The sequence below is a fragment of the Corvus moneduloides genome, chromosome 15, assembly GCF_009650955.1.
Source record: "Corvus moneduloides isolate bCorMon1 chromosome 15, bCorMon1.pri, whole genome shotgun sequence".
Classification (NCBI taxonomy): domain Eukaryota; kingdom Metazoa; phylum Chordata; class Aves; order Passeriformes; family Corvidae; genus Corvus; species Corvus moneduloides.
Window position 1 is genome coordinate 1,646,067 of NC_045490.1, and position 23,560 is coordinate 1,669,626.

The 23,560-nt window shown below is 60.4% G+C and overlaps 1 protein-coding gene across 1 annotated transcript in view; it reads right to left on the bottom strand.

Annotated features, from left to right (window-relative positions):
- Nucleotides 1–23,560, bottom strand: part of PPARGC1B (PPARG coactivator 1 beta) — a 49,179-nt gene that overhangs the window by 7,923 nt on the left and 17,696 nt on the right. The window contains exons 2-10 of the mRNA XM_032124505.1: nt 9,759–9,932; nt 7,304–7,516; nt 5,383–5,493; nt 3,595–4,684; nt 3,064–3,100; nt 2,633–2,697; nt 1,452–2,220; nt 903–978; nt 47–168 (exon numbers count right to left, since the gene is read on the bottom strand). Coding sequence (XP_031980396.1) covers nt 47–168; nt 903–978; nt 1,452–2,220; nt 2,633–2,697; nt 3,064–3,100; nt 3,595–4,684; nt 5,383–5,493; nt 7,304–7,516; nt 9,759–9,932 — 2,657 coding nt within the window. The remainder of the gene's footprint in view (nt 1–46; nt 169–902; nt 979–1,451; nt 2,221–2,632; nt 2,698–3,063; nt 3,101–3,594; nt 4,685–5,382; nt 5,494–7,303; nt 7,517–9,758; nt 9,933–23,560) is intronic.

Sequence of the window (23,560 nt, forward strand, 5' to 3'; positions counted from 1 at the left end):
GCGTGCAGCTGCTGGAGCCCTGGACCACAGCTCACTGCCCACTCACCTGTTAGTCCTGGACAGGACTTGACACTCCACGATTTCACCAAACACCTCGAAGCGTTTCTTCAGCTCGCTGGAGCTCATGCTGCTGGAGAGGTTTCTGATGTACACCACCCGGCCTTCCCCCTGCCAAAGCAACCAAAAGCTTTCAGGCTTGGACCCTGCACCTCCGTGCTGCTGATGGGCTGTGGAGGAGCCCCTGCAAGCCAGCACTGGGAAACACTGCCATGGACACAGCCTGACATCTCCAGGATCTGGCTGTCTCTGCTCCAGCCAGGTCACAGCAACCCCCTCAGGACAGCCACAACCAGCCACCACCCCCTTCTTCTCCTTTAAAATTCTCCTGCATTCTTGCAGCTCTTTCAGCTTTTTCTGGGATGTATTCCCAAGAATTGCTAGGGGCAAAATCCAATTGCATTGCAGGAAAAAGTGCCAAAGCAGCATGTGTGAGTGTGTGTGTGTGTGTGTGCACACGTGCCCACTCCTCTCCCAGCTCCCAGTGTGTGCCCACGAGTTCCTGGTGCATGAGGATGCAGCAGGGCCACATCTGTGACAGCTGAACAGCTTCAGGGATTCCCCAGTTCACCCCACAAACTGCCAGTGCCAAAGTGCACTGAGGCACCAGCGTAGGATGCTCTGGGCATCCCCGTGCCAAGGACTCCGTGTGTTGCCAATTGCTGGCGGCTTCCACTGCTCGTTGGGTTTTCCTCTCCCCTCCACCCCCATGTCCTTGTTTAACACTGGCCTCGCACCAAGGCACGCTGAAGCCAGGGCTAATGGGCTCCACTGCTGCTTTTTGGAGCAGGAGATGAGCTGAGGGCTGGGGCTGCTTTGTCCCCGCGGGGTCCCCGCTCACTTACGATGGCCTTTTCCCGCCTCTTCTCCAGCTGGCCCCGGTGCCCGCTCCCGCCCTGACACTGCTCGCCGTTCTCACACCTGCAAGGGAGGGACAGGAGGTCAGCCCGGGGCTGGGGGAGCTGCTGGGGAAAGCTTCAAACACCAGTGAGAAGCTGAGACACTCACACAGCAGCAGGTGGGCACTCGGGGGCACTGGCAGCCAAGGACGGACTGGGGTCTGGAAGCACTGGGAAGGACTCTGGGGTTTTTTCTCAGATGCCAGGGTGTTCCCAGCCAGCACTCACCCCTTCCCGTGCCCAGCTCAGGTCCCTGCCCATGCCCTGTCACCCATGCAACCCTCTGGCTGCTTTGCTCTGCTGCTGCTTCCTCAGGCCGTGGCTGATGTTTGCAGCAGTGGCTGATGCAGCACCAATTATTTTCATAGTTTTTTTTCATTAATTAGCATCTTTACTACGTGGGCCAGCAGAGCAGAGAGCACTGGGGCTTTGCCCTGCACCATGGCAAAAATTCAGGGGGCAAAACCAGTCCCAACGTCCCCGTGCCCCCCGTACCTGAAGGTGCGTCTGCTGGCAGGTGACCGCGACCGGCAGCACGAGGAGCCCGAGCTGGACCTGCTCCGGGAGCAGTAATGCAAACTGGTCCTGGAAAGAGGGTTTCTCCGCAGGCACAGCTTGGTGTTGCCATGCTCCTCCTCTTCCTCCTCCTCTTCCTCCTCCTCATCCTCCTCCTCCACGGGGGAGCCGCTCTCACTGCAGCTGTCCTCAAAGACGGTGTCATACTCAGGGGTCTTGCAGAAGACCATGTCCTCGTCATCGAGGGCACTGTCCAGAAAGCCAAAGTGCTTTGTTAAGCTGGCTCTGATCTCCTGGTCTCTCAGCTGCTTAACGCCGTCCTTCCACAGCATCTCAGTGCCCGTGTCCTTGCCGAGCTCCAGTCCCTGGTAGTGGGCAGCCGGGACCCTCCTCTTGTGCTCCGTCTCCACCTGGCTCGGGGGCTCCCACGACTTGAGCACCTTCCTCTGCAGGGCGGCCTCGGGTTTCAGCACCTGGCAGTAGTCGTGGTCCCCGAAGGAGCGGGAGAAGGGCCGCTTGAGCAAGCCCTGCTGCTCGGGGAGCGGGCGCCCGCCCGCCCGGCTCAGGTGGGCGAACAGCTCCGTCCTCTCCAGGTGCTTCCTGGGGGCTTTCCGTGAGGCTGCCGCGTCCCCGGCGCCCCCGGGGCTGGGGGCCATCCCATCCTCCTTGCCTGGCTCCTGGGGGATGTCTGGCTTGTACAGGTCCTCCTCGGCGGGTTTATACGGAGGAGTGGTGGGCGGTGTGAGACCTGCACCCCCCAAAGAAAGGGCAGGAGTCAGCTCTGCCCCCTCTGTCATGCCCTGTCCCACCCCAATCCTGGGCTGCACCCTCGGCCCCCACGGCCTCATCCAGCGGCACTTGGGGGAACAGGAAGGATGCCTTGATCCCAGCAGGGACCAGAGGACTCTCTCTTCCCTCCTGGCTCATGCAGGGCCCCCCTGAACAGCTCCTCCCACCCCAAACGCACTCCCCTGAGCTGCTCATGGTGCTCGGATGTGGCAGCACACGGGAGTCTCCCGTGTTTGCAGTGTGAAGGAGATGAAGGTGCCCCACCTTGGCTGGGTGGGCTGGAACTGATGACTCCAGGCTGAATTTATGGTAAATGAGCCCCCTCCTAGAGGAGATTTTTGCAAAACTAAAAAATTCAAAGCCTGTTCTACCTGCTGTCCCACACAGCTCCACAGTCAGCATGGGCTCAAAGTTTCTCTTCCCAAAGGTTGGGTCACTGGAGAAGAGCAGAAAATCAGGAGAGAGGAAGTGTTCAGGTGAACCACAGCCCCAAAACCCAAAAGAAAGCTGAGAAAACACTGCCCACAAGTGAACCCTCCCGCTTTGGCTGGTGCCTGACAGAATAATCCCACAAGGGCAGTGGGGTGAGCAGCCCCAGAGCACACACAAAATCGCCTGCCCTGGGGACTCTCCCAGCTCCTTGCACCCTGTGGCTCCCCACAGCCCCATGCCCAGCAGTGCAGCAGCTCACTCTGCCCTGCAAGCACAGCTCCCTGTGCTGCCTGCAGAGGCTCTGCCCAGTCACACAACCCCAGGCACTTTCCAGCCCCAGACTGGTTCCTTCAGCCCCATCTGAACTTACGTTTGTGCCAAGGACAGCGTGAGACACCCGGGGGTTTCTGAAAGGCAGGAGAGAAGCAGGTTACCAGTGCAGCTGTATCCCTGCAGTGCCCACTGAGGGCTTTGCCCACCTGAGAGGGATGGCTCACGCTGCCAGGGCTGAGCCATTCCTGCACCTGCGCCTTGCTGTGGTTTTGGGGCACCGCTGCAGCTGAACCCCGGAGCTCAGGCTGAGGGTGAACCCATGGGGAAGGACCTGGAGGGATGGGACAACCTGGTCCCTGCTGGGTTATGGCCACACCAACTCCTTCACCTCATTATAAGGACAGGGAAACTGAGGCAGAAGATACCCATGGATTGAAAAAGCACCCCAAAAGAAAACAGACCCCAGCTCCCCATGCATGGGGCCCCAGAGCCAGGCAGCACAGGGGCTGCTCACAGCTCTCCTGCCAGCTGAGCGCCCAGCACCCAGCCAGCATCGCTCGCCCACGGCAGGGACGGCACGGGCACGCTGGGGAGGGTGAGCAGAGTGACAGCCCCCAGCCCCCCTCACCTGTTTGCTCCAGAAGGGCACAGCGCCGGCTCTCAGTGCCCACCTCGCCATCCCCCAGCGAGCCCAGGCAGAGGGGCTGGGGCTCCGCCGATGGGGCTGTGCCCCCCACCTCCACTTCGGCCGCCGGCTCTTCGGCAGAGAAGCCCTCCAGCACTGGGCATGGAGCGGGCTCCCTGCAGCCCAGGGGCACAGAGGACTCGGGGGGGGGCTCGTCAAGGAACGAGAGCCAGTGCCCGAGCTCGGGGTTGAGTCTCTTGGACCGGCGCACGGCGTAAACAGCGCTGTCCTGCTTGCGGGCCGCCTTCCCCGCGCCCGGGCTGCCCTCCTGCTTCCCGGCATCGACCTCAAGGCCACCCAGCTCCCGCGGCGCCTCCGCCTCGGCCCCGGGGCTCTGCCGGGGCTCGCCCTTCTCCGCGGCCGCTTTCGCTCTGGGTGTGCAAGTCCCGCTGGCATCGTCCCCCTCGGGCGGCACGGGCGAGCAGGAGCCGGGCGGCCGCGCCAGGGCCGCGTACACGGGCTTGCCCAAGCGGTATGGCTTGCTCACGTCGCACAGCAGGTCCCGCGCCAGCAGCTCCTTCAGGATGGAGAAGGATGCTCCGGGCTTCTTGCAGCCGCCGGCCGCCTGCCAGGCGCAGCCCGGCCGGCTCTGGGCGCTGCCCGGCGCGGGGGCACAGTCCGGTTTGGCTCTCTTGAAGGGGCTGCTGCAGGGCTGGGGCTTGGTGTCGGCGGGGTCGCGGGCGGGCAGCTTGCGAGGGGGCAGGCAGTAGGTGTGCATGTAGCGGATCAGCTCCACCACCGAGTGCAGCTCGCCCTCGCACGAGAACTGGCTGCCTGTGCCATCCTCCGCCGAGGACAGCGCGGCCACCGAGTCGCCGGAGCTCAGCGAGTCCTCGCTGGAGTCACTGTCGTCCTCGTGGTGGGTGCAGTCGGCCGGGGACAGGTGGTGGCCGCTGCTGGGGCACTCCTCGGGTGCCTGGGGGGCTTTGGTCTGGGAGCAGGAGGTGCTGGAGGTGAGGTGCCGGTGCAGCTCGGTGCAGCTGCGGCTCTGTGCCTGCGGGACGCTCGCCCTCCTGTCCCGGGGACCCTCCACCTTCCGAGAGGAGACAGGAGAAAATCAGCCCTGAGCCCTGCGGGGAGGCTGGCAGAGCCACCCCACACCCTCACACCCTGACCCCCAGTCCCGGCACCCCGACCTCCCTGGGGTCAGCCCCATGGCCCGAGTGCTGCCCCTCCTGCCTGCAGCGATGCTCCTTCTCCCCGGGAGGGATCCGCTGCTCTTCCCAGCCAATCTAATTTGCCCGGCCTAATGCACCGCACAATGACCATTAGCAAAGTAGGAAAATCTCGGACGGCACCCTCTGCTGAGTTTCAGATCAGCTGAAGTGTTGGGGTGGGCTCTGCAGTGTGACAGGCAGGGACTCCTGGCCAAAGGCCTTGGCTTGGGCTGAGAGTCACCAGGGAGAGGGGTGAGGGGGTGACCAGGGAGCACTTGGGGCTTTCCCAATGGGCGCTCAGGGAAGTCAGGAGAGGCCAAACCCCCTCTGGGTTCAAGTGAGATCAAGGTATTTCTTAACTCAGGGTTCAAGTGAGATCAAGGTATTTCTTAACTCAGCACAAAGTCTGAAGTTCTGCAGAGCCCAGACTGCAGCAGACAGGGATGGAGCACCACAGGTGACAGTCCCTGCCTGTTCCCGACCCCTTGCCCAGCCCAGAGGCTGCCCACACTCCCCAACCCATCCTTTGGGACAGCTCCCAGGAGGTGGGTGCTGCACGGGCTTGAGGAAGTACCTTTGTGCAGGGCCGTGCGGGCCGGCACTTTGGGGTCCCCGGGCGCCGGGCGCTCCCGTCCCGCTGGGCCTCACAGCTCAGAGGCGACGGAGAGAGGAGCAGCTTCTTCAGCTGCAAAGAGAAGGGGCAAGAAAAGGAGTCGGCATCGCAGCGAGGGCAGGAGAAAATGCCCGGGGGGCCACAGCCCCTTGGCTCACGCGTGAGCACATCCATCACCGAGCATCCGACCCAAAAATGGGGCACAAAATACCAGGCAGGGAGGGTTAGGGTTAGTATTTCCTGCCTCTTCGTGGCTGTGGGGCAGGTGCCTGGCTGTGTGCAGCCCTGTCCCCACAGCATTCAGCCCAGGGACCCCCAGGCAGGTCAGGGCAGTGAGGACAGGAGGGAATTTACTTCCCAGGGGCAACCCCACTCGTGTCAGACACACAGGAGCTGCCGTGGCATCCCAGCCTCTCACTCCATCACTGCTGCCCTGAGGTGACAGAGGCTTTTCACTGGTGTGAGTGATGGGTTTGGACAGCTCGCTCGGTCCCCGTGCAAGGCTCATTTAGCCAAAACACCCAGAGAGGGCCTGGACTCATTAACGAGCTTTCAAGGCGTTTTGCTGATGCAAATCCCTGTGGGATCTGTCGAGGATCTCCCCAATGCTCTGTGTCAAGCCCAGGGGCACTGGGAGCGGGGTTTTCCCCAGGTCATCCGCAGTGCCACCACTTCTGACGGCTGGGTCAGCGTAACATTTTCCTTCTACTCAACTCCAATTTTGGTCAGGGGGAGGGGAAAAAAGCCCAAGCCCCACACCCAGCAACAACATTTGAGATTCTGCCCGTGGGGCGCTAACAACCGGAGGCAACAACAGCTCAACAGCAAGACGACTGCGTAGGCACCGGGGACTGCAGGAGAGACAGATCTGGGGCTCCCGTGCTGCCCGGAGCCCTGGGGGGTTAGGGAGTGATAGAAATGGGGTGCCCGGGTCAGGGTCCGCCAGGAAATGCCAGCCGGGACACCCGCAGCTTTAGGAGTGAGGCTCCTGTTGGGGGAAGCGCCCAGCACCCTTTCCCCCCCGCCCCTGCAACGTATACATCCTATATATACACATACAGGTCATGTGTGATATATACCCCTGCGGGGCGTGGGCGGTGGAAATGCACGCTGTCACCACTGGATGTCACTCCTCCCCTTTGCTGGCTTTTTGGGGACACCCCGGGACCGGGCTGGGGGGCTCTGGGGGGGACTCTGAGCCGCAGGAGGGAGCAGGCTCGGTGTCCTGTCCCAAGGAACCTGCCGGGGATGGCAGGAAACGCTGCCAGTTAATCCTGGCCAGGAAGGGGAGCGGGGCTGGAGCGCCAATATTGCAGGGGACCAAGAGGGATGCTCCAGCCACCAAATCTGGAGAGACTGGAGGCCACACAGTCCCTGAGGGGGTTTGGTGGAAGGCACAGGGAGGGTGAAACCCTCCCACTGAAAGCCGAGGGCAGGGGCTGACACTCAGGCAAGCCCCTCTTGTGACAGCAGGGAGCTCAGCCAGGGCAGAGCCGGGGGAACAACCACCACTGCCCGTGGGCACAGGGCCGGGATGAGCCAGGGAGAGCCCCGGGCAGCCCCACACCTGCACATCGGGTTAAAAGCAGGTGTGGGTGCTGCCAAAGCAGCCCCCAGCCCTCTGCCACCCGCCCCCACCCCATCCATAGATAGATTTGTATACACACAGCTTGTTCCCGTGAGGATGGTGATGGAGGTGACAGCAATGATGCAGAACATGTATACGTATACAATACAAGTATATGCTTTGGTATTGACGGTTAAAGAGAGTTTTAAGCCTAGAATGAAAAAATTCAGACCTTGGCTTCCTATCATACCCATGCAGCCGGCTTATCTGGGGCTCATCCAAATCCACCTTAAACAGTAGGAAGTGGGTTCTTACTAGAGACAGCTCATCACACTCGGGGGCCGGGGGCGGCCCCCCCGTGACCGGGGCGGTGGGTTTGGGGGAGGGGGCAGGTGAGGTGGTGGCAGGGTTGAGCGTGTCCCCCTCTTCCATAGTTCGGAAGGCAGCGAGGCCCATGTCATCTCCCTGTATATCATCCAAAGTCTCCGTGAGGGCTGCCAGCAGCGCTTCGTTCTCGCTGTCTATTATCTGAAAGGAGCAGGCAGAGAAGAAAGGGGGTGTTAGGTTGGGCAGAGGGTCCCCAGGATGTTCAAGAGGGACCAGCAGAGCCACAGCAGCTCCCACGCTTCCCAGTGACCCCACAGTGAGAGCTTTTCCCCAGCACAGCACCAGGATGGGATGAGGAGAGACCCAGAAAAGGAGGATCAGTCTGTCCACCTGCACCCCAGCAGGACAAGAATGAATCAGAGCATCTTCTCTCCCAACAGTCCCTCACCCCACCACGAGGCAAACGGCAGCAGATACAGGATCTGTGATGAAAAGGCTCCTGGCCCAAATTCTCCTGACACTGGGCTGCAAGTACAAGAGCTGTGAGCTCAGCCAGGACTGCCCAGTGGACAAGAGGGCACAGGGGAAGCTCAGCCCAGGCTGCACCACTGGCCAGATGCCACAGCTTGTGGCAACAACCACGCTGAGTTTTGTGTTCACTAAAAGCCCCCAAACACAGGCGCCTCCAGCTCCCCAGGGCTCTCAGTCCTCACACTTAGAGCTGGTGCACCCAGTGCTCTGTGAGGGACCCTGTCCAGAGCACAGCCCCAGTCACTCCCCAGTCTCCCATCAGCATCCCCAGATCATGCTCTTCACCCAAAAACTGGCTCAGGGGAGCTGTCGTGCACGGCCCATCTCACTCTGGGCCAGGCAGGGCCAGGGGCTGCTCCTGCCTCCTCCCTGCCCACTGCTCCAGCTTGACTTGGGTCCCTCGTTTCATCAGGGCTTTGGCTTTGCTGATGCACCTCCAGCCTTCTCAGTGCCCTCCCAGTCCCACACAGCCCCACGAGTTCCCTTCCGGTCTGGCAATACAGTGCTGAAGCCCAGAAGAGGATGCAGAAGCTGAGGAATGGCTGGAGAAGGCCAGGAGTTCCTTCTTTTTGGTCCTCCTCCATCACAATCTGAATGTAAACCATGTCCAACGGGAAGAAGGCTACCATCAGCGATAAAATTAGCACGGGGGTAAAGCCAGGCTCAGAGGCAGGACTGCTGCCTGCACACAGCCTCCTGTGTTTTTCTCCTCTTGTTGGAAAATTAAACATCTTTTGTTCCATGCCCTAACCTTGCTCGCAGTTACTAGAGCAGGCTCCAGGGAAAGGCAGCAGGATGCTCCATTTTTGGCTCCGTTTCTTTTCCTCCTGTTATTGGCACGAGATTGCTGTGCATACAAGTTCAGTGGGATACATTTCATCATACTCCACTGCTCCTCATCGGCCTGGCTTTTGCATTTCTTTTCTGTTTATCTTTTCCCCAGGAAGTTCACGGAAAATATGCGTCTCGTGATGAAGGTCCCTCAGCTGGACTGGACCATTTTCAAGCACAGCATCAGCCCAGCATAAAAGCCAGAGGGTTGTTATTACAGGCAGGTTAGAAAATATTGAGGCTCTTTTTTATCTCCTTGTTTAAATAGAAATCCTCTTCCTCCCAAAACGTAACCCAGGGTCGGTGATTAGCTGGTACCAGTGGGTCACAGCCTCCGCGTCCGAGGGGGTAAAGGCCTGGGTGCTGCTCAGGAGCGCACAGAGACTCCAGCCCCAAGGATGGGCACATCCAGGGCATGGCATGAGCTTTGGGCAAGGTGAGGAGGCTGCCCAGCCTGCTCTGTGCCCAGTCTGCTCTGTGCCCAGTCCCCTCTGCATCTCCCTGCCTCCAACGTGCCTGTGCCGTGCCCACAGCCCTGCCTGTCCTCACAGCTCCAGGAGATGAAAGAGAGACAGGAGCAGAGGGACATGGAGCAGCCCTGCCTGTGCCCAGGAGCATCCCCTGCCCCAGCGTTTCACCGTGCGGGCCCAGCCATGGACCCATCCCAGCCCAGAGCCGAGGACAGGAACCAGCCCCTCTGCCAAAGGGACCCCAGCCCCACACAGAGGGGGCTGCCAGAGCTGGGAAGCCAAAGGAAGGGGCTGCTTCCTGCTCCCGGGAAGGGAATTTTTCCAGTGCTGGGACCCCCGCACTGCCGCCCTGGCATTCCAGGAATGGAACAGGACACGCTGCACCCCGGCTGCAGCTCCCTGTGAATAATCCAGCTCAGGAGGGCTGGCTCAGCAGCCTCCTCTGCTCCTCCTCCAGCTCCTCGTTAGCCCTACTCCGCTTGCCCCATTTAGAGCCAGTGCACCAATTAATGGAGCACTAATCAGCTGGGGAGGAGATATTAATAGTTGTGTGTGTTCCCTCCTCCCACCCTCCTTCTCCCCCTGCCTCCATCCTCGGGGGATGGGGGTACCTGGAAGAGCTCGGAGTCGTCGGTGCTGTACTGGCTGGAGTCGGTCTCTGAGTGCTCCCCGCCCCACTGCAGCTCGCTGAAGCAGCCGGCAGAGTCCAGGTCGCCGGCGTCCAGCTGGGACAGATCGATCTCGGGGAAGTCGGAGTAGAGGTGCTCCTCGCCAGACACCTCATACTGCGCACAGGAAAGGAGAGAAACGGCGTGAGGCCAGAGGTGCGGGCAGCAAAGGCAGCAGCATCCCCGTGCGGGCAGCCAGTGCTCCCACCGCAGCCCCAGCCCCGCTTCCCACACGGCTCCGGGAGCGAGGACACGGCACTGGCAGGGTGTGGCGGGCACCTCTTCACCCAATAGCCCTGCACAGCCTGGCACTGGCCACTGTGAACAGCCCCGCACCTGCCAGCAAGCCCCCTCCGGTGTCCCAGCGCTGGGAACAGCAGGACCTGCATGGGAAGAGCCGCGTCTCTCCAGAGTGCAGATGCTCTGGGCACAGCACAGCCACCCGGGCTGCTGGGGCTCCTAGGGGCAATTCCTGCCCTTGGTGCCCTAAAAGTGACATCCAGCTTACCCAGGAGGCCTGGGGATCAGCACTAGAGACTTGGGACAGCAGCACACAGGGCCAGCCTCACACCCTGTCCCCACCACATGGCCCTGAACCACTTGGGGACATCCCTCCGGGAAAGCTGCACATCCCAAAGCACTGCCAAGGCAATCCAGACCCTGCTCCCTGCACCACGCAGGACGAGAAGAACAGCACGGAAATGAATGGAAGTCTGAGAGCACACGGGGTGATGGGAGCTCCAGGAACCGAGCTAAAAATCTCCATTTAACCACAGAAAGGAGCTGGCACCTGCCCCACTTGGGCCTGGCTTCCAGCCACGAAACCCCAGGCGGCACCAAGCACCCGAGGGAGCCAGGGCTGGCACCAGCACCCGCTGCCTGCCCTGGCATTTGGACCGTGCCTGGTTTTGCCTCGGTGTCCAGGTTAGAACACAGAGGGGAAAGGTCTGGTGCGACTCCTCCCAGCATTGGCTGCCCAAGGGGAGTTTTCTGGCAGTGAGGGAAGCAAGTTTATTTACAGAGCAAATGGATTTTGGAGCAGGCAAACATCTGAGCATGTGAGAGAGGCTGCGGGGGAACGTGGGGGCCCCTCCTCCTGAAGCACCCTGGAAGGGTCTCCTCCGTCACTCAGTGGGAAGGAAAAGAGATTTCAAACCCAGCCACAGGAATGGAAAAGACAGCTTTTCTCTCCTTCTCTCCTCATTTTTTGTTTTTCAAATTGGGATAATCTGGGATTATTGACTGTGCTCCCCCAGGCTGAGGAGCCTGCCTGCCACACTCCAAAGGATGATCCCGTGCACACACTCACTCCCATTTTGCATTTCTCACCTGCTTCCCACCCTGACCAATCCCAGGGGAGGTGGAACACAGGGAGAGCTCCTTGGAGGGCACAGCAAGGGCAGGGGAGAGTGGTTTTATGGCCTGATGGTGAACCCGTGCCACATCCCAGCCATGCCCAGGGCCACAGTGGGGCTGGGGGCTGCAGGGAGGTGCCCCCACTCTGGGGGATGCTCTCCCTGCACCCTCCCTTCACCTTTTTGCTGGAGAGTGGTGTATCAGGTAAATACCACAAGCGTGGTGCCACAAAGTGTTACCAGGCAACTCTGAGTGCCTCTGGGAGCTAATACTCCTCACTGGGCCCCCAGGGATGAGGCTTTTCTAACCTGCCCTGCAAAAACCTTTGTTCCCAGGTGTCAGAGCACATGCAGCAGGTCACTGCCAGCTCTGGGGGGCACAGATACTGCCTTTCCCCTTGTTCTGTCCCCTCTGCTCAGGGGCAGCTGGGACTGCAGTGGGATCAGGTGTCCTTTGGCCTTTCAGATGTGTTCCTTACCTGCTGTGGCTTGTCCCTGCCTTCCTGTCCCTGCTCTAGCGCCTGCTCCAGAAAAAAGTCTTCCAACAACTTTGTCTCCCCCTTCTCCCCCAATCTTCCCATGGGAACACAGGCAGAGGCTTTTATTTTTAGCCCAGCCATACATACACAGATATACGTGTGTCTCTGTGTGTGCGTGTGTGCGTGCAATTAAAAATAGCAGAGCAGTCAAATTCTCCTGCTCCTTTTGATATGCCACAAGGGAAAAGATCCTGGTGCTGAGATCACAAGGAGCAGCTGACACCAGTGCTCGGGATGTCTTTTGATCCACTCCACAGATGTGACATGTCCCCATTGGCAACAGGGCTGGGTAAAAATAAACCCCTGCAATCTAACGCTGCTGAGCTGCCCTCCCTGCGCACTCCGGGGCAGGACTGCCCGGCCACTGCCACGCTGGGGATGCTCCCAGGTTCCTGCCTACCACAGGTCAGGAATGCCCAAAAACTCAGCTCTGTCTGTGTTGAGCCTCCTCTTCCTTGAAAAACACGGGGAGAGCCTTTGCTCAGTGGGGTCACCCCCATGGGCACTGGGATGGGCACTCCAGCACTCCAACCAGTCCCCTCTGCCAGACAGGGTCATTTACCCAGCCCAGCCACCATGGAGCTGGGGCTCCAGAGGGAATCCATCACTCCCAGCTCAGAATCCATCACCCTGAGCAGCACTGAGAGCAGAGTCCCTCTGGGCTGGCCACAGGGGTGGGGACGGGCCCAGCCCCCTGCCCGGGGCAGGGGTGGCAGCAGCGATGGGGAGGCTGCCTGTGGGCACAGGACCTCATCTGCTCTGACTCTCCCTTTTCCCACCCTTTGCACTTCCTGCTGCCTTGGGAGAGGAGTGAACTTTTGTTCTAATTTTACTCGGGACTTTGTAGGAAGATCAGCCATGGGTTCTTGGTGTGCAGCCAGCAAACACCCATGGAGACATGCTCAGAAATTCGGAGGCATCCTCCAGCCCAGACACCTGGCCCGGGTGTGCGGCAGCAAGGCTGCGACCACAGAGGTGCTGGCAGTGCCTGACGAATCCCTGCTCCAGGGGAGGAGATGCCCAGGCAGCTACACAGGTGCTCCCATGCCAACCCCTCCGTCCTTTGGGGGAGCAGGAGCCCCAGCCTGGGCACTCCCTCCAGCAGCTGCTCCTGGAAGCCAAAGCTGGAAGGTGGAGGTCGTTTGGGAAAGGCCTTCACTCAGAGACATTTCCCTCAGCTTTCTTTAAAGCATGAACCAGGTCTGACCTGAGCCCAGCAGAGGTGTGTTCACAATTCCCAGGCACAGGCTGATACTCGGATGCTGCACGGAGCTTCCCCTGCAGAGGCTTTTATTCACCTGCTGCAGAGCTGGGACAGTCCTGCCCGCTGTGAGGGGTTTGTCACTTCAATCATGGCAGCAGAACTTCCCCAGGGAGGCCATAAGGGACCCTCACACTGAGGGTCTGTGCTCATTTCACGCCCCTGCTGAGGCTGCTGGACCTGGGACAGCTGGAGAGCAGGAGAGCCCCGTGCCCACCCCAGTGCCAGCCCCTGTCCATGCCCATGGAAGAGCAGGCAGTAGCGAGAAAGCACAAGGGACGGTCTCCAAACTGTCTGACAAGGACATCAGAGGTCACCCTGCCAACCCTCCTGTGCCAGGACTGCCCCTAAACACTCCCAGAGCAGTGCCAGCGGGGCCCCTCCCTGAGCACGGCGCGTGAGGAGGGACCAGCTCCCCCCAGCCCCTAAACCTTCTCCTGGAAACCCGTGAGCAGATCAGTCCAAGAGCTCCTGGTATCCCCTTGGGCAGCATCCCTTTGTCTCCCGGCAGTGGAAGAGCTCCTGGCTGCTCTGGTGGGTGCCCCAGCTGCTCCCACTCCCTGTCCCTTTGCAATGTCCCCAGTCTGTCCTTCCCGGGGCAGTGGCAGGCGAGGCAGCATGATGAGCTGGCACAGGGGTTAGCTCCATCTCCCTGCCCCATTGTGAGGGTGGTCAATGCAGGCCACTGTCACCAGTGTCCCCAGAAGCTCTGGCACGTGTCCTGGGCTGGACCTGCAGCCACTGGCTGCAGCCACATCCAAGGATGCCCCGGCTCAGTGCTGGCTCCCGACACCCTGGGGACAGCAGGTGGGACATGTCCCTTCCAGTTCTGCTTTGGAGCAGTGTGAACTCTGGCACGTGAGGTCTTATCTCTGAAGAGACACGAGACTCCTCTGCAAGCCCAGCTCTAATTCAAACACTGGATTAACGAGACAGGAAATGTTTTCCTCTTTTTCAGTGTCAGCTTGGGCTCCCCAAACGAAACCCCCCCAGTCAGCAGGACTGGAGAGGCTGGCTGGGGTCAGGCTGCTGGCTGTATCCATGAGCCCAGGGAGGGCAGGAACAGCATCCTAAACCAGGGCAAGCAAGGGCTCAGCTCATTGTCTGCTCTGCTTAGCTGGCTCAGGGAGCTGGGCACAGCGCAGTGACCGTGACAGAGAGACCTGCAGGTGCTCTCCTCTGTCTCACTCCAACAGCAGCACCGGCAGAAATTACCCTTATCTGCAGAACCCCTGGGCCCAACCCCTTGAAGTGGTGGCCAAGTATTTTGGCGTGAGCTGCGGGCACAGCGGGTGATGGCACACACACCGCTCGTGCTTAGTCAGCCTGCACGAGTGGCAGCCTCTGAAGTGCCGGCATGCCAGCGCTGCTGGCCATGGGCAAGCACCTCCTGGAGCCTCATCCTGCCTGAGCCTGCCAGGGCAGCCAGGCACGGCCTGCACACCAGCCCTGGGGTGCCCTGCAGTGGCCCTGTCACTCAGGGGCCAAAGGAAGGAAAGAGGCAGCACCTCGGAGGGGCCAAAGGAAGCAGCCAGGAACAGGCAGCCCACTCCTCGCTGGGGAGCAAATGGTGACTCAGCTCCTCCCTCCACAGCCAAGAGCCTACCCAAAGCATGAAGGGATAAATATATATCCACACGTGCTGCACACACAGCCCCAAATCAGCCAGGGGCGTTCAGGCTGTGACCCAAAGCAGCAGAAGGTGAGAAATGCCAAGAACACCAAGTGCTGCTCCCACCAGCCCTCCCTGGGCCCCACGGGGAGTTCCTCCCTCCTCACCCTCACCCGAGCCTGACTCGAAACAGGAAAGAAAATCCTTGGGCAGGGGTTTTGCAGAGTCGTTTGGGCTTACCAGGGAAATCTGTAATCACAGACTACCTCAAACGGGGCTCACAGCCCTGCAGGGAGACGGGACACAGGCACTGCGGGGCTGTTCACTGACGGGCTCTCACCGGGCAGGTGGCACTGGGCTGGCTGGTGTGGCACTGGGATAGCTGGTGTGGCACTGGGACGGCTGGTGTGGCACTGGCTGGTGTGGCACTGGGATAACTGGTGTGGCACTGGGATAGCTGGTGTGGCACTGGGACGGCTGGTGTGGCACTGGGATAGCTGGTGTGGCACTGAGCTGGCTGGTGTGGCACTGGGATAACTGGTGTGGCACTGGGATAGCTGGTGTGGCACTGGGATGGCTGGTGTGGCACTGGGACGGCTGGTGTGGCACTGGCTGGTGTGGCATTGGGATAGCTGGTGTGGCACTGGGATGACTGGTGTGGCACTGAGCTGGCTGGTGTGGCACTGGGACAGCTGGTGTGGCACTGGGACGGCTGGTGTGGCACTGAGCTGGCTGGTGTGGCACTGGGATAGCTGGTGTGGCACTGGGATAGCTGGTGTGGCACTGGGATGGCTGGTGTGGCACTGGCTGGTGTGGCACTGGGATAGCTGGTGTGGCACTGGGACGGCTGGTGTGGCACTGAGCTGGCTGGTGTGGCACTGGGATAGCTGGTGTGGCACTGAGCTGGCTGGTGTGGCACTGGCTGGTGTGGCACTGGCTGGTGTGGCACTGGGATAGCTGGTGTGGCACTGAGCTGGCTGGTGTGGCACTGGGATAGCTGGTGTGGCACTGGGATGGCTGGTGTGGCACTGGCTGGTGTGGCACTGAGCTGGCTGGTGTGGCACTGGGATAGCTGGTGTGGCACTGAGCTGGCTGGTGTGGCACTGGCTGGTGTGGCACTGGGATGGCTGGTGTGGCACTGGGACAGCTGGTGTGGCACTGGGATAACTGGTGTGGCACTGGGCTGTCTGGTGTGGCACTGGGCACGGCCATTCACCCCTTTTAGGGGGGCAGGGCTGGGTGCCTGCAGACCCCCAGCACCTTCCTGAGCTGCCCCAGAACTGGAGCGAGGAGGCTTTGGGGGCATGAGCCACACTGGGACCAAACGCAGGGGTGCACCCTGCTGTCCCTGCAGCTCCCAGCACACAGTCCCCGTGGGGTCAGGCCATCAGCAGCCAGGCTGGGTGCTGCCAGCCCCTCCTCATCCCCAGCTGCATCCCAGCCCAGAGGGACGGGCGATGTGTGGGGTGGGCAGCCTGGCTCCAGCACCAGGGAGGAGGGCAGAGGTGGCAATGGAGGAGAGAGCTATAAATAAGTGTAAATACAGCAAGGAGGCACCTGGCCAGAGCTGTGAAGGTCATCAGAGTGTGTGCCAGCAGATAAGCAACCCCCCTCCCCAGTGGCATTTGACAAAATGTCACTGTGAATGAGGGAGAGGTGGTGTCGGGTTGTGCCTTGGCCCCGTTGCCCCTCGACACCCCAGATATTTATAGCCTGAGAGCCCTGCAGTGAAGGACGAGTGGTCCGTGGAGCTGACCCTGCCTGCACTCACAGCGAGTGACACGGCACAGGGGAGCACATCCCCCTGCCAGGTTTGGGGCAGAGGCACACAGGAACCTCCCAGGCTGCACGGAGCATGCAGCACCTCGCTGTCCTGCCAGGCGTTTTGCCCTCTGCCCCCTGTTAATTTTTAATTACTTTTTTTAACTTTCTGCTAGTCTGTTTTAACGATTCAGCCCAGCCAGCAAGAGGCAATACCTCATTTAAAGCCTGGACTAAGCAAATAGCAGCTCTTTCTTCCTCCTGAGCTACTCCAAACCAACTTCTGCTGGTCCATCTTGCTGCAGCACGTGGGAGCTGCTGGGCCCCACGCCGGGCACGCTGTGCCAACACAGCTTGGACTCAGAGGTTGGACTCAAAGGTTAGACCTGATCATCTCAGAAGTCTTTTCCAACCTAAATGGTTCTGTGATTCTGTGACAACACCCTCCCAACACAGCCTGAGACATGCTGAGTAGGAAAAGGTGTTCTGAGGGGGAAAAAGGGGTTCTGAGTGGGAAAAGGGGTGCCCAGTGCCAGGCTCTGAGCCCCAGCCCCAGCCTGAGCATGGTCTTGCTCGCTGACTTTTGTCTTACATTAGAAGGGTGTAATTAAGATCAACCAGGAGATGCCAGTAATGGGAAATATTAAACATTAACCGCAAACAATAAACATGAACTCACCAGGATAACTTTGATATGGAGGAGAGATGGAAGAAATCGCACTTAACTGTCCTTGAGTCACAGGACAGAAAAAAGGAGCCTGAGATACTGGTAATAATGCCCTGGATAAACAACATTCTGCTGGAATACTTCAAACAAAGGTGTGTCGGGATTAGGAAGAAGGGCAGCACCGAAGTGTATCACAGGTTACAGAGCTGCACGTTCACACTGCGCTCAGCTCGTTTCTTCAGGCTCCAAATTACAGAGTCCACTTTGGGTCTGCCTGAGCACCCACCAGGGAGACCCTGCTGCACCCTAAATCACCCCCCCACTGCTGCCAGGCACAGGCAAGGGCAGGTGGTGGCTGTGCCCCATGCACGGAGCAGGCAGAGCAGGGAACAGGCTGTTCCCAAGGAGCCACCTCCTCTCTCAACACCACCTGATGGAAACAGCCCTGTCTGGCCGTGCTGCATCCCTGCAGTCTGCCAGGACTGGCTGGGCAGTGCCAGCACACCTGGGCACTCAGAATTGTGCCTCCCCAGGTGTGACAGCTTCATCCTGCACCCCTGGGGCCAAACAGCAGCACCCCAGGGCAACCAACCCTGCCAGCAGCCAGCCTGGCAAACACCACGCACCACCCGCTGATCCAGCACCCCAAACACCCATGTGCCAGTGGCTGCTGCCAGCCCTGTCCCTGTCACCACTCCATGGCATCAGTCAGGCAGGGCACAGGCCCCAGGCCTGAACACTGCTTGGGGTTTCTAAGAAACTCCTTGTTATCTCCCCCAAACCAAAGGCAGGACCAACAGACAGCAGCTGGCACGTGCTTAGCCGGGCACAAAGCACAGTGGGGACAAATGTCCCATCAGCTCGGAGCTCTCCAGCCCTGCCATGTGATCTCCTGGCCGTGGGGACAGGCGGGGAAGGAGCAGGAGCAGGCAGGGTTCCCCCAGCAGCACCCCACCTCCTTCCTGCTGCCCCTCTGTGAGCAGCGCAGCCTGTGCGGCAGGACAAGGGCAGAGCAAGAGGTGGCACAAGCCCTGCCACCCCAAGAAGATGCCCAGTGGGACTGGGAGCAGTGGGGACTGTGGTTGAGGCCAGCAGGGCATTGAGACAGTGAAATTCTTGGGATTGCTTCCACTCACACACACCACTGGAGGTGGCAGGGAAGGCTGTGGCTCCAGACAAGCTGGGGAGCCCCAGGAGCCAGGCTGGCAGCACAGGGGACCAGGCTGTGCCATGGCAGGGGACAAGCCCTGACTCACTGAGGAGCTGACTGTTAGCCAGCTCTGCTGGTCACAAAAATTCCCCACAGTGGCAACTCCCTCCTGCTGTAAGGAAAACATGAGGGGGCGATTATTTTCAGACCTTCCTCTTCCGACGTCCCTGCAGCCAGCAGCCACATGACTGCTGTGGGCACAGGGACACCAGCGAGGAGGAGCAGCCCTGTCCCTGCCCTGCTCTCCCCACCAGCCCCTTTGCAGGTTTGGTGCCCAGCTCAGAGGCTGACAGGGCTCCACGAGGCCCTTTCCGCCCAGAGGACGTTGTGAACATCCTCCCATGGCACAGCCAGCACCAGCTCAGCTCCATGGGCACTGCTCACCCTGGCACTGGCAGCTCTTCCCCCCTCGCAGCCGGCTCCAACAGCAAATCCCTGCCTGGAAGCAGCAACCATCCCTCCAGCTGCCCACACCACCGAGTCAGACCTGTGGTGGCACTCAGAGGCAGATGCCCATGGGGACATCACCACCTCGTGCCACGTTCTCTGGTGGCTGTGCCACCAAGCCCATCCACAGCCGTGCTCCCTACCCACAGCCACAGCCTTGGGATCCTCCAAGCTCCCAAAAGCTCCCCTAAGCTTTCCAGGAGCCACAGCCACACCCTGCAGTCCTGGCAATCCCTGAACTACTTCAGCCTGGCTCTGCCCAGCTCGGCGAGGGCTGAATTCCCAGCAGACTCTGCCGCTCGGTGTCATCCACGGCTGTGAAATGGAGCTGAGATCACACCTGGACCAAGTCCTGCCCAAATCCTGCCCTTTTACACCTGACAAGCAGCTGGACAGAACCTGCTGCCTGCCAGCCACCCACCCAGCCCGGTGTGACCCCTCTGCCAGCTCTGTCACCACCACCTGCAGCATGCCCTTCACCTCCCCAAGCCACAGGCGCCTTTTCACACCTCGCTGATGCTCTGGTGAGGAGCAGGGACTGCCTGGACAACCTGTCCCCTGCTGGGAGCACTCCCAGCCCCTCCTGTGGGGCAGGGAGGAAAGCACAGCTCCTGCCCGCCTTGCTGCTGCAGCTCTGGCTCTGAGGCTCACAGAGGGGCTCACGGAAGACACCGAGGAACACACCACAGGGCTGGCACTGCTCGTGCCCTCAGCAGCCTCTTAAGTGCTAATCAGGCCAAGGCAGGAGATGGGGAAGGTTCAAGCTGGGGTTAAGAAGGCACAAGGAGGATCTTCCTGAATTAGCCTGACCTGCCGGCTGGTCCAGCCCCAGCACGCTCCAGGGACGGCTCTGCACTGCTGGGGGTGTCAGGCCACCACCACCAAACCCTCACTGTGATCCTCCAGGAGCCTTTCTCCTGCTGGACGCAGGCTGTGCTGGCTCTCCTGCCAGGGGAGACTGTGGGAGTCCTCGCCATGCCCGGCTCCCACATGAAAATGAAGTTTTCAGCTGGAGGCACGAGGTCTCAGAGGATGCAAACCACCGTGCCAAGGGCAAAGCCACTCAGATCTGTCCTTACGCTCCTGCCCAGCCTGCCCATGCCCATATTCCAGTGCAGGTAGAAGCCCCAGCCTGGCCAGGTTCCCTCACTGCTGCAGGGAATGGGCAGCACTGCCCGTGCCAGCTCCTGCTTCTGCCCTGCATAGCACTGGCACTGGGGACAGCAAGAGGGGCCTCCCCCCACTTCTCCTCCTGAACCAGGGGCTCCCTCTCCTCCCCCACCCCGCTACACCCAAATAAATCATTGCCCATTTTCTGCACAGCGCCTGGGGGTGTCCTGGCCAGAGGGGATTGTCACCACCAGTGTGGTCACCTCATGCCTCTGCCCAGAAAGCTGCTGGGGAAGGAGAATGCTGGCAGCTGGGTATTTTCCAGGTGGGCGTCAGGGAGTCCCTAGGATAAAGTGAGTATCAGTATTGATACCACTCCAATTCTGTGGGAAAACTGAGGCAGGGGAAGGTGAGAGGAGAGCAGGTCCCAGCAGGTCTGTGGAGGCATGGACACGCTCACAGGTGGATGGTGGAGGTGAGAACCCTCTGGGGAGGCCGGGCAGGCGCTTCCAGCAGCACAACCTGTTTGCTCTGGGGATTTCCTGGGGCTGCACAAGGCTTTGCTGTGTCCGGGTCTGCACCCAGGCACTATCGGGTGTCCTGGCCAGGCCACTGCCCCCAGGGCTGGGCTCTGTCCCTGCTTTTTGGCTCTGCAGGAAACATTTCTGGGAGCCACAGCCTGGAGCTGCCAACCTGCTTTCCTTGGGCTTCCTACTCTGCAAACAACTGACTCACCCTGGAAAGAAACTGCTCCAAGATCTCCAGATAGAAAAATCCCTAGGAGGTCAAGAAGCTCTTTCAGGAGCACATGCAAACCCACAAACACAAAGCTTTGTGCTGTTTCAAACTCTCCTGTGAGGGACCACACCTTTCCCCTCCTCAAAACCCCAGGCAGGCTCCAACAGGGCATGAGAGGAGGGGTCTGGCCGCTCCCTGCGGCAGCATCTGAGGGCTGGGGCCCCTCTCCTCCTCCCAAACCAGTTAGGGGCCCTTCAGCTCCTCCCAAACCAGTTGGGGTGAAGCCCACAAGCATGATCTCTTACACTTAAATCAGATCCTTTAACTGCTCTATGTGCTGTGCCAGCTCCCTCACCACCCTGCCCTGAGCCTGCCTGCCCCCAAGCCTCGTCCCCCCATTTTTGACCCCAGCTAATCCAGGGATCAGCAGAAAGCCAGAGACCCCAGGGTGGGCTGGCCTGAGATCCAGACCTGAGCTCTGCATCTGACAGGAACCGCTCTGACCCAGCAGCCACCTCTGGGTTGGGAGCATCAGAGCCACCCTGGCAGTGCCACATCCCACCTGGTCTGAAACCCCTCGCAGGGCTGGCGGGGGTTCAGGCTCCTCATCCCCGCCTTGCTGTGCCACCTTGCTGCACTTTGCACGGCCCCAGTGCCTGGCAGCAGCTCCCCAGCCATGTGAGCAGCTCCAGATCCCAGCGCTGTGCCTCGCTCTCACCCACCAGCTCTTATCCATCCCTCTCCCTCTGCTGCCTCCGTGTCAGGGGCTGCCGTGTGGGAGCCCGGCCAGGTGTCCTTGCCAGAGCCTCCAGTGTCACCTTGGAGGGGGTCCTGCAGGGAGGCAGGGCAGCAGGGCAGGGCTGCGCTCGGTGTGGCACCGCGGGGGGACCCGCAGGGACACTGCTGGGCCACCCCACAGGCTGAGCAGCTCGGGCCGGACCTGGGTGAGAACTGCCAGCCCTGCACCTCCCAGCCTGGCAGCAGGACACGGAGGGCATGGTGGGCATGGCACCAGAGCAGGAGCCCCTCAGCCTGTCCAGCCAGCACCACTCCCAGCCCAGTGACCAGGTGACGCAGTGAGAGCCAGGCTTGGTTATGCAAACCAACATGGGAGCTGTTTCAACCAGTTGGAGACTCCTGCCTGGCAGCCAGGTGCCTTCCTCCTCCTCCTCCTCCTCCCAAATGGCTGCCAGCCCCCTGGGCAGCTGCCCAGGCTCTGTGGGTGCCTCTGTCCCCACGCTGAACACGCCACGCCTGCTGTGGGCGAGGGGCTGTCCCTCCCTGGGGTGCCCCGGGACGTGGGGGGCAGGCAGGGGGCTCGCTGACCCCCAACACCATGTGCTGCTCTCCCCCAGCTCAGCTGAGAACCAGCTCTGCCAGTGGGGTGTCCTTGGGGTGTCCTCAAGTGTCCCCGTACTGCCAAGGCAGAGCTGGCACCATGGGCAGGCACAGGGAAGGTTGTCCATGCCCTGCACCCTTCACAGAATCACGGAATGGGCTGGGTTGGGAGGGAACCTTAAAGAAAATCCAGTCCCACCCCCTGCCATGGGCAGGGACACCTTCTGCTATCCCAGCTTGCTCCAAGCCCTGTCCAACACGGCCTTGGGCACTTCCAGGGATCCAGAGGCAGCCACAGCTTCCATCGTGCCCGTTTGGGAGCAGAGAGCTGGGGCTGTGCAGCAGTGGGGAGGGGCTGTTTGCCCCATTGCTGGGGAGTTTTACCCAGCATTGTGCCCACATTGGCATTTCCCATCCCCGGGAGGTGCAGGAACCCAAGCAAAAAACTTCCTGTGGAAGGAAGGATGCAGGAAGAAAGTGCTGGTGCTGTGAGCCACAAAGGAAGGCTTGGGCAGAGCTGGTCACCATTCCTGTCACCAGCTGCCTCTGCCACACTCACAGCTCAAGGCAATGGCTCAGTGTTTGGATTTGCATGGAGAAACTCTCCCCAGGCTAGGAGGAGCCAGCAGTGGACAGCATCTGTTCCCAGCATCCTCTGACATTGCAACATCCAGGGAAAAACCCAGATCCGAGCACCAGGAATCTTCATGCAAATCTCCTCGTTCCCAAGCCAGTACCAGCTTCACACTGTGGGATGCCAGGAAAGCCACCCTGGCTCTGCACAGGGCTCTGCAGCCTTTGCACAACCCTCCAGCCTTGAATTTCAGCAGGGATTACCAGGCACTGCCACCAACTGAGCCAGCGGAGGCCCGGCAGCCCCAGCTCCACCAGGGAACTGTCGCCTCCCCACCACCAGCTGCTCCTGGCAGCTGCAGTGGCACAGCCAGGGCAGCCAGGCTGCTGTGGGGGTTTAGGGACCGCACGGATCAGCAGCTCCATGGGGCGAGAGCTGTGCTGGATGCACCAGCAGCAGGAGCTGACACTGGGCTGGGGTGGCACAAGGGATGGCTCCATCCCTGTTTTCTTTGCTACAAACTTCTGTGCAACAAAATAAAGCCTTTGCCAAATGAAACGGGCCCCAAGCCAGCTCCTTCCAAGGCTCCCTGGAATGCTCTGCTCTGTCATCCCTCGGTGGGAGCTGAGATTTTGTGCAGGTATCAGTTTTTCTGTTCGGGAGGCTCTTCCAGCTGGATGTCTTTGATGGGTTTTTCTGCAGAGGTGGCACGGAGCTGGAGGAGCAGGGAAACCTGCCTGTGGTGAATGGTAAAACCCTCTGGCAACGCCGTGACGCTGCTCCAGACACGGTGTCTAAATATAGACTCCTCATTTATTACCCTGCAGCTGCTGGGTTTGGTGTGAGAGGAGCCAGGGGCTGCACTGATGCTCTCCTCACCCACAGCTGGGACTGCCTGGACACATCCAGAGGCTCACACTGGCCCAAACAGGGTGCACAGCATAAAATAATCCATAAATATTTTCCCTGGGTGTCTCCTGAGAGATGAGACTGGGTCCAAATCCCCCACGCTGCATCCCATAAGGGTTTAGATGTGCTGGCATGAGTGGGCCCAGCCTGGGTGGGAAGGGGTTCCCCTGCTCCTGGTGAGAGCAGAGGTGGTGCCCAGGCCTCTGGTAAAGGATGGGTGGCTT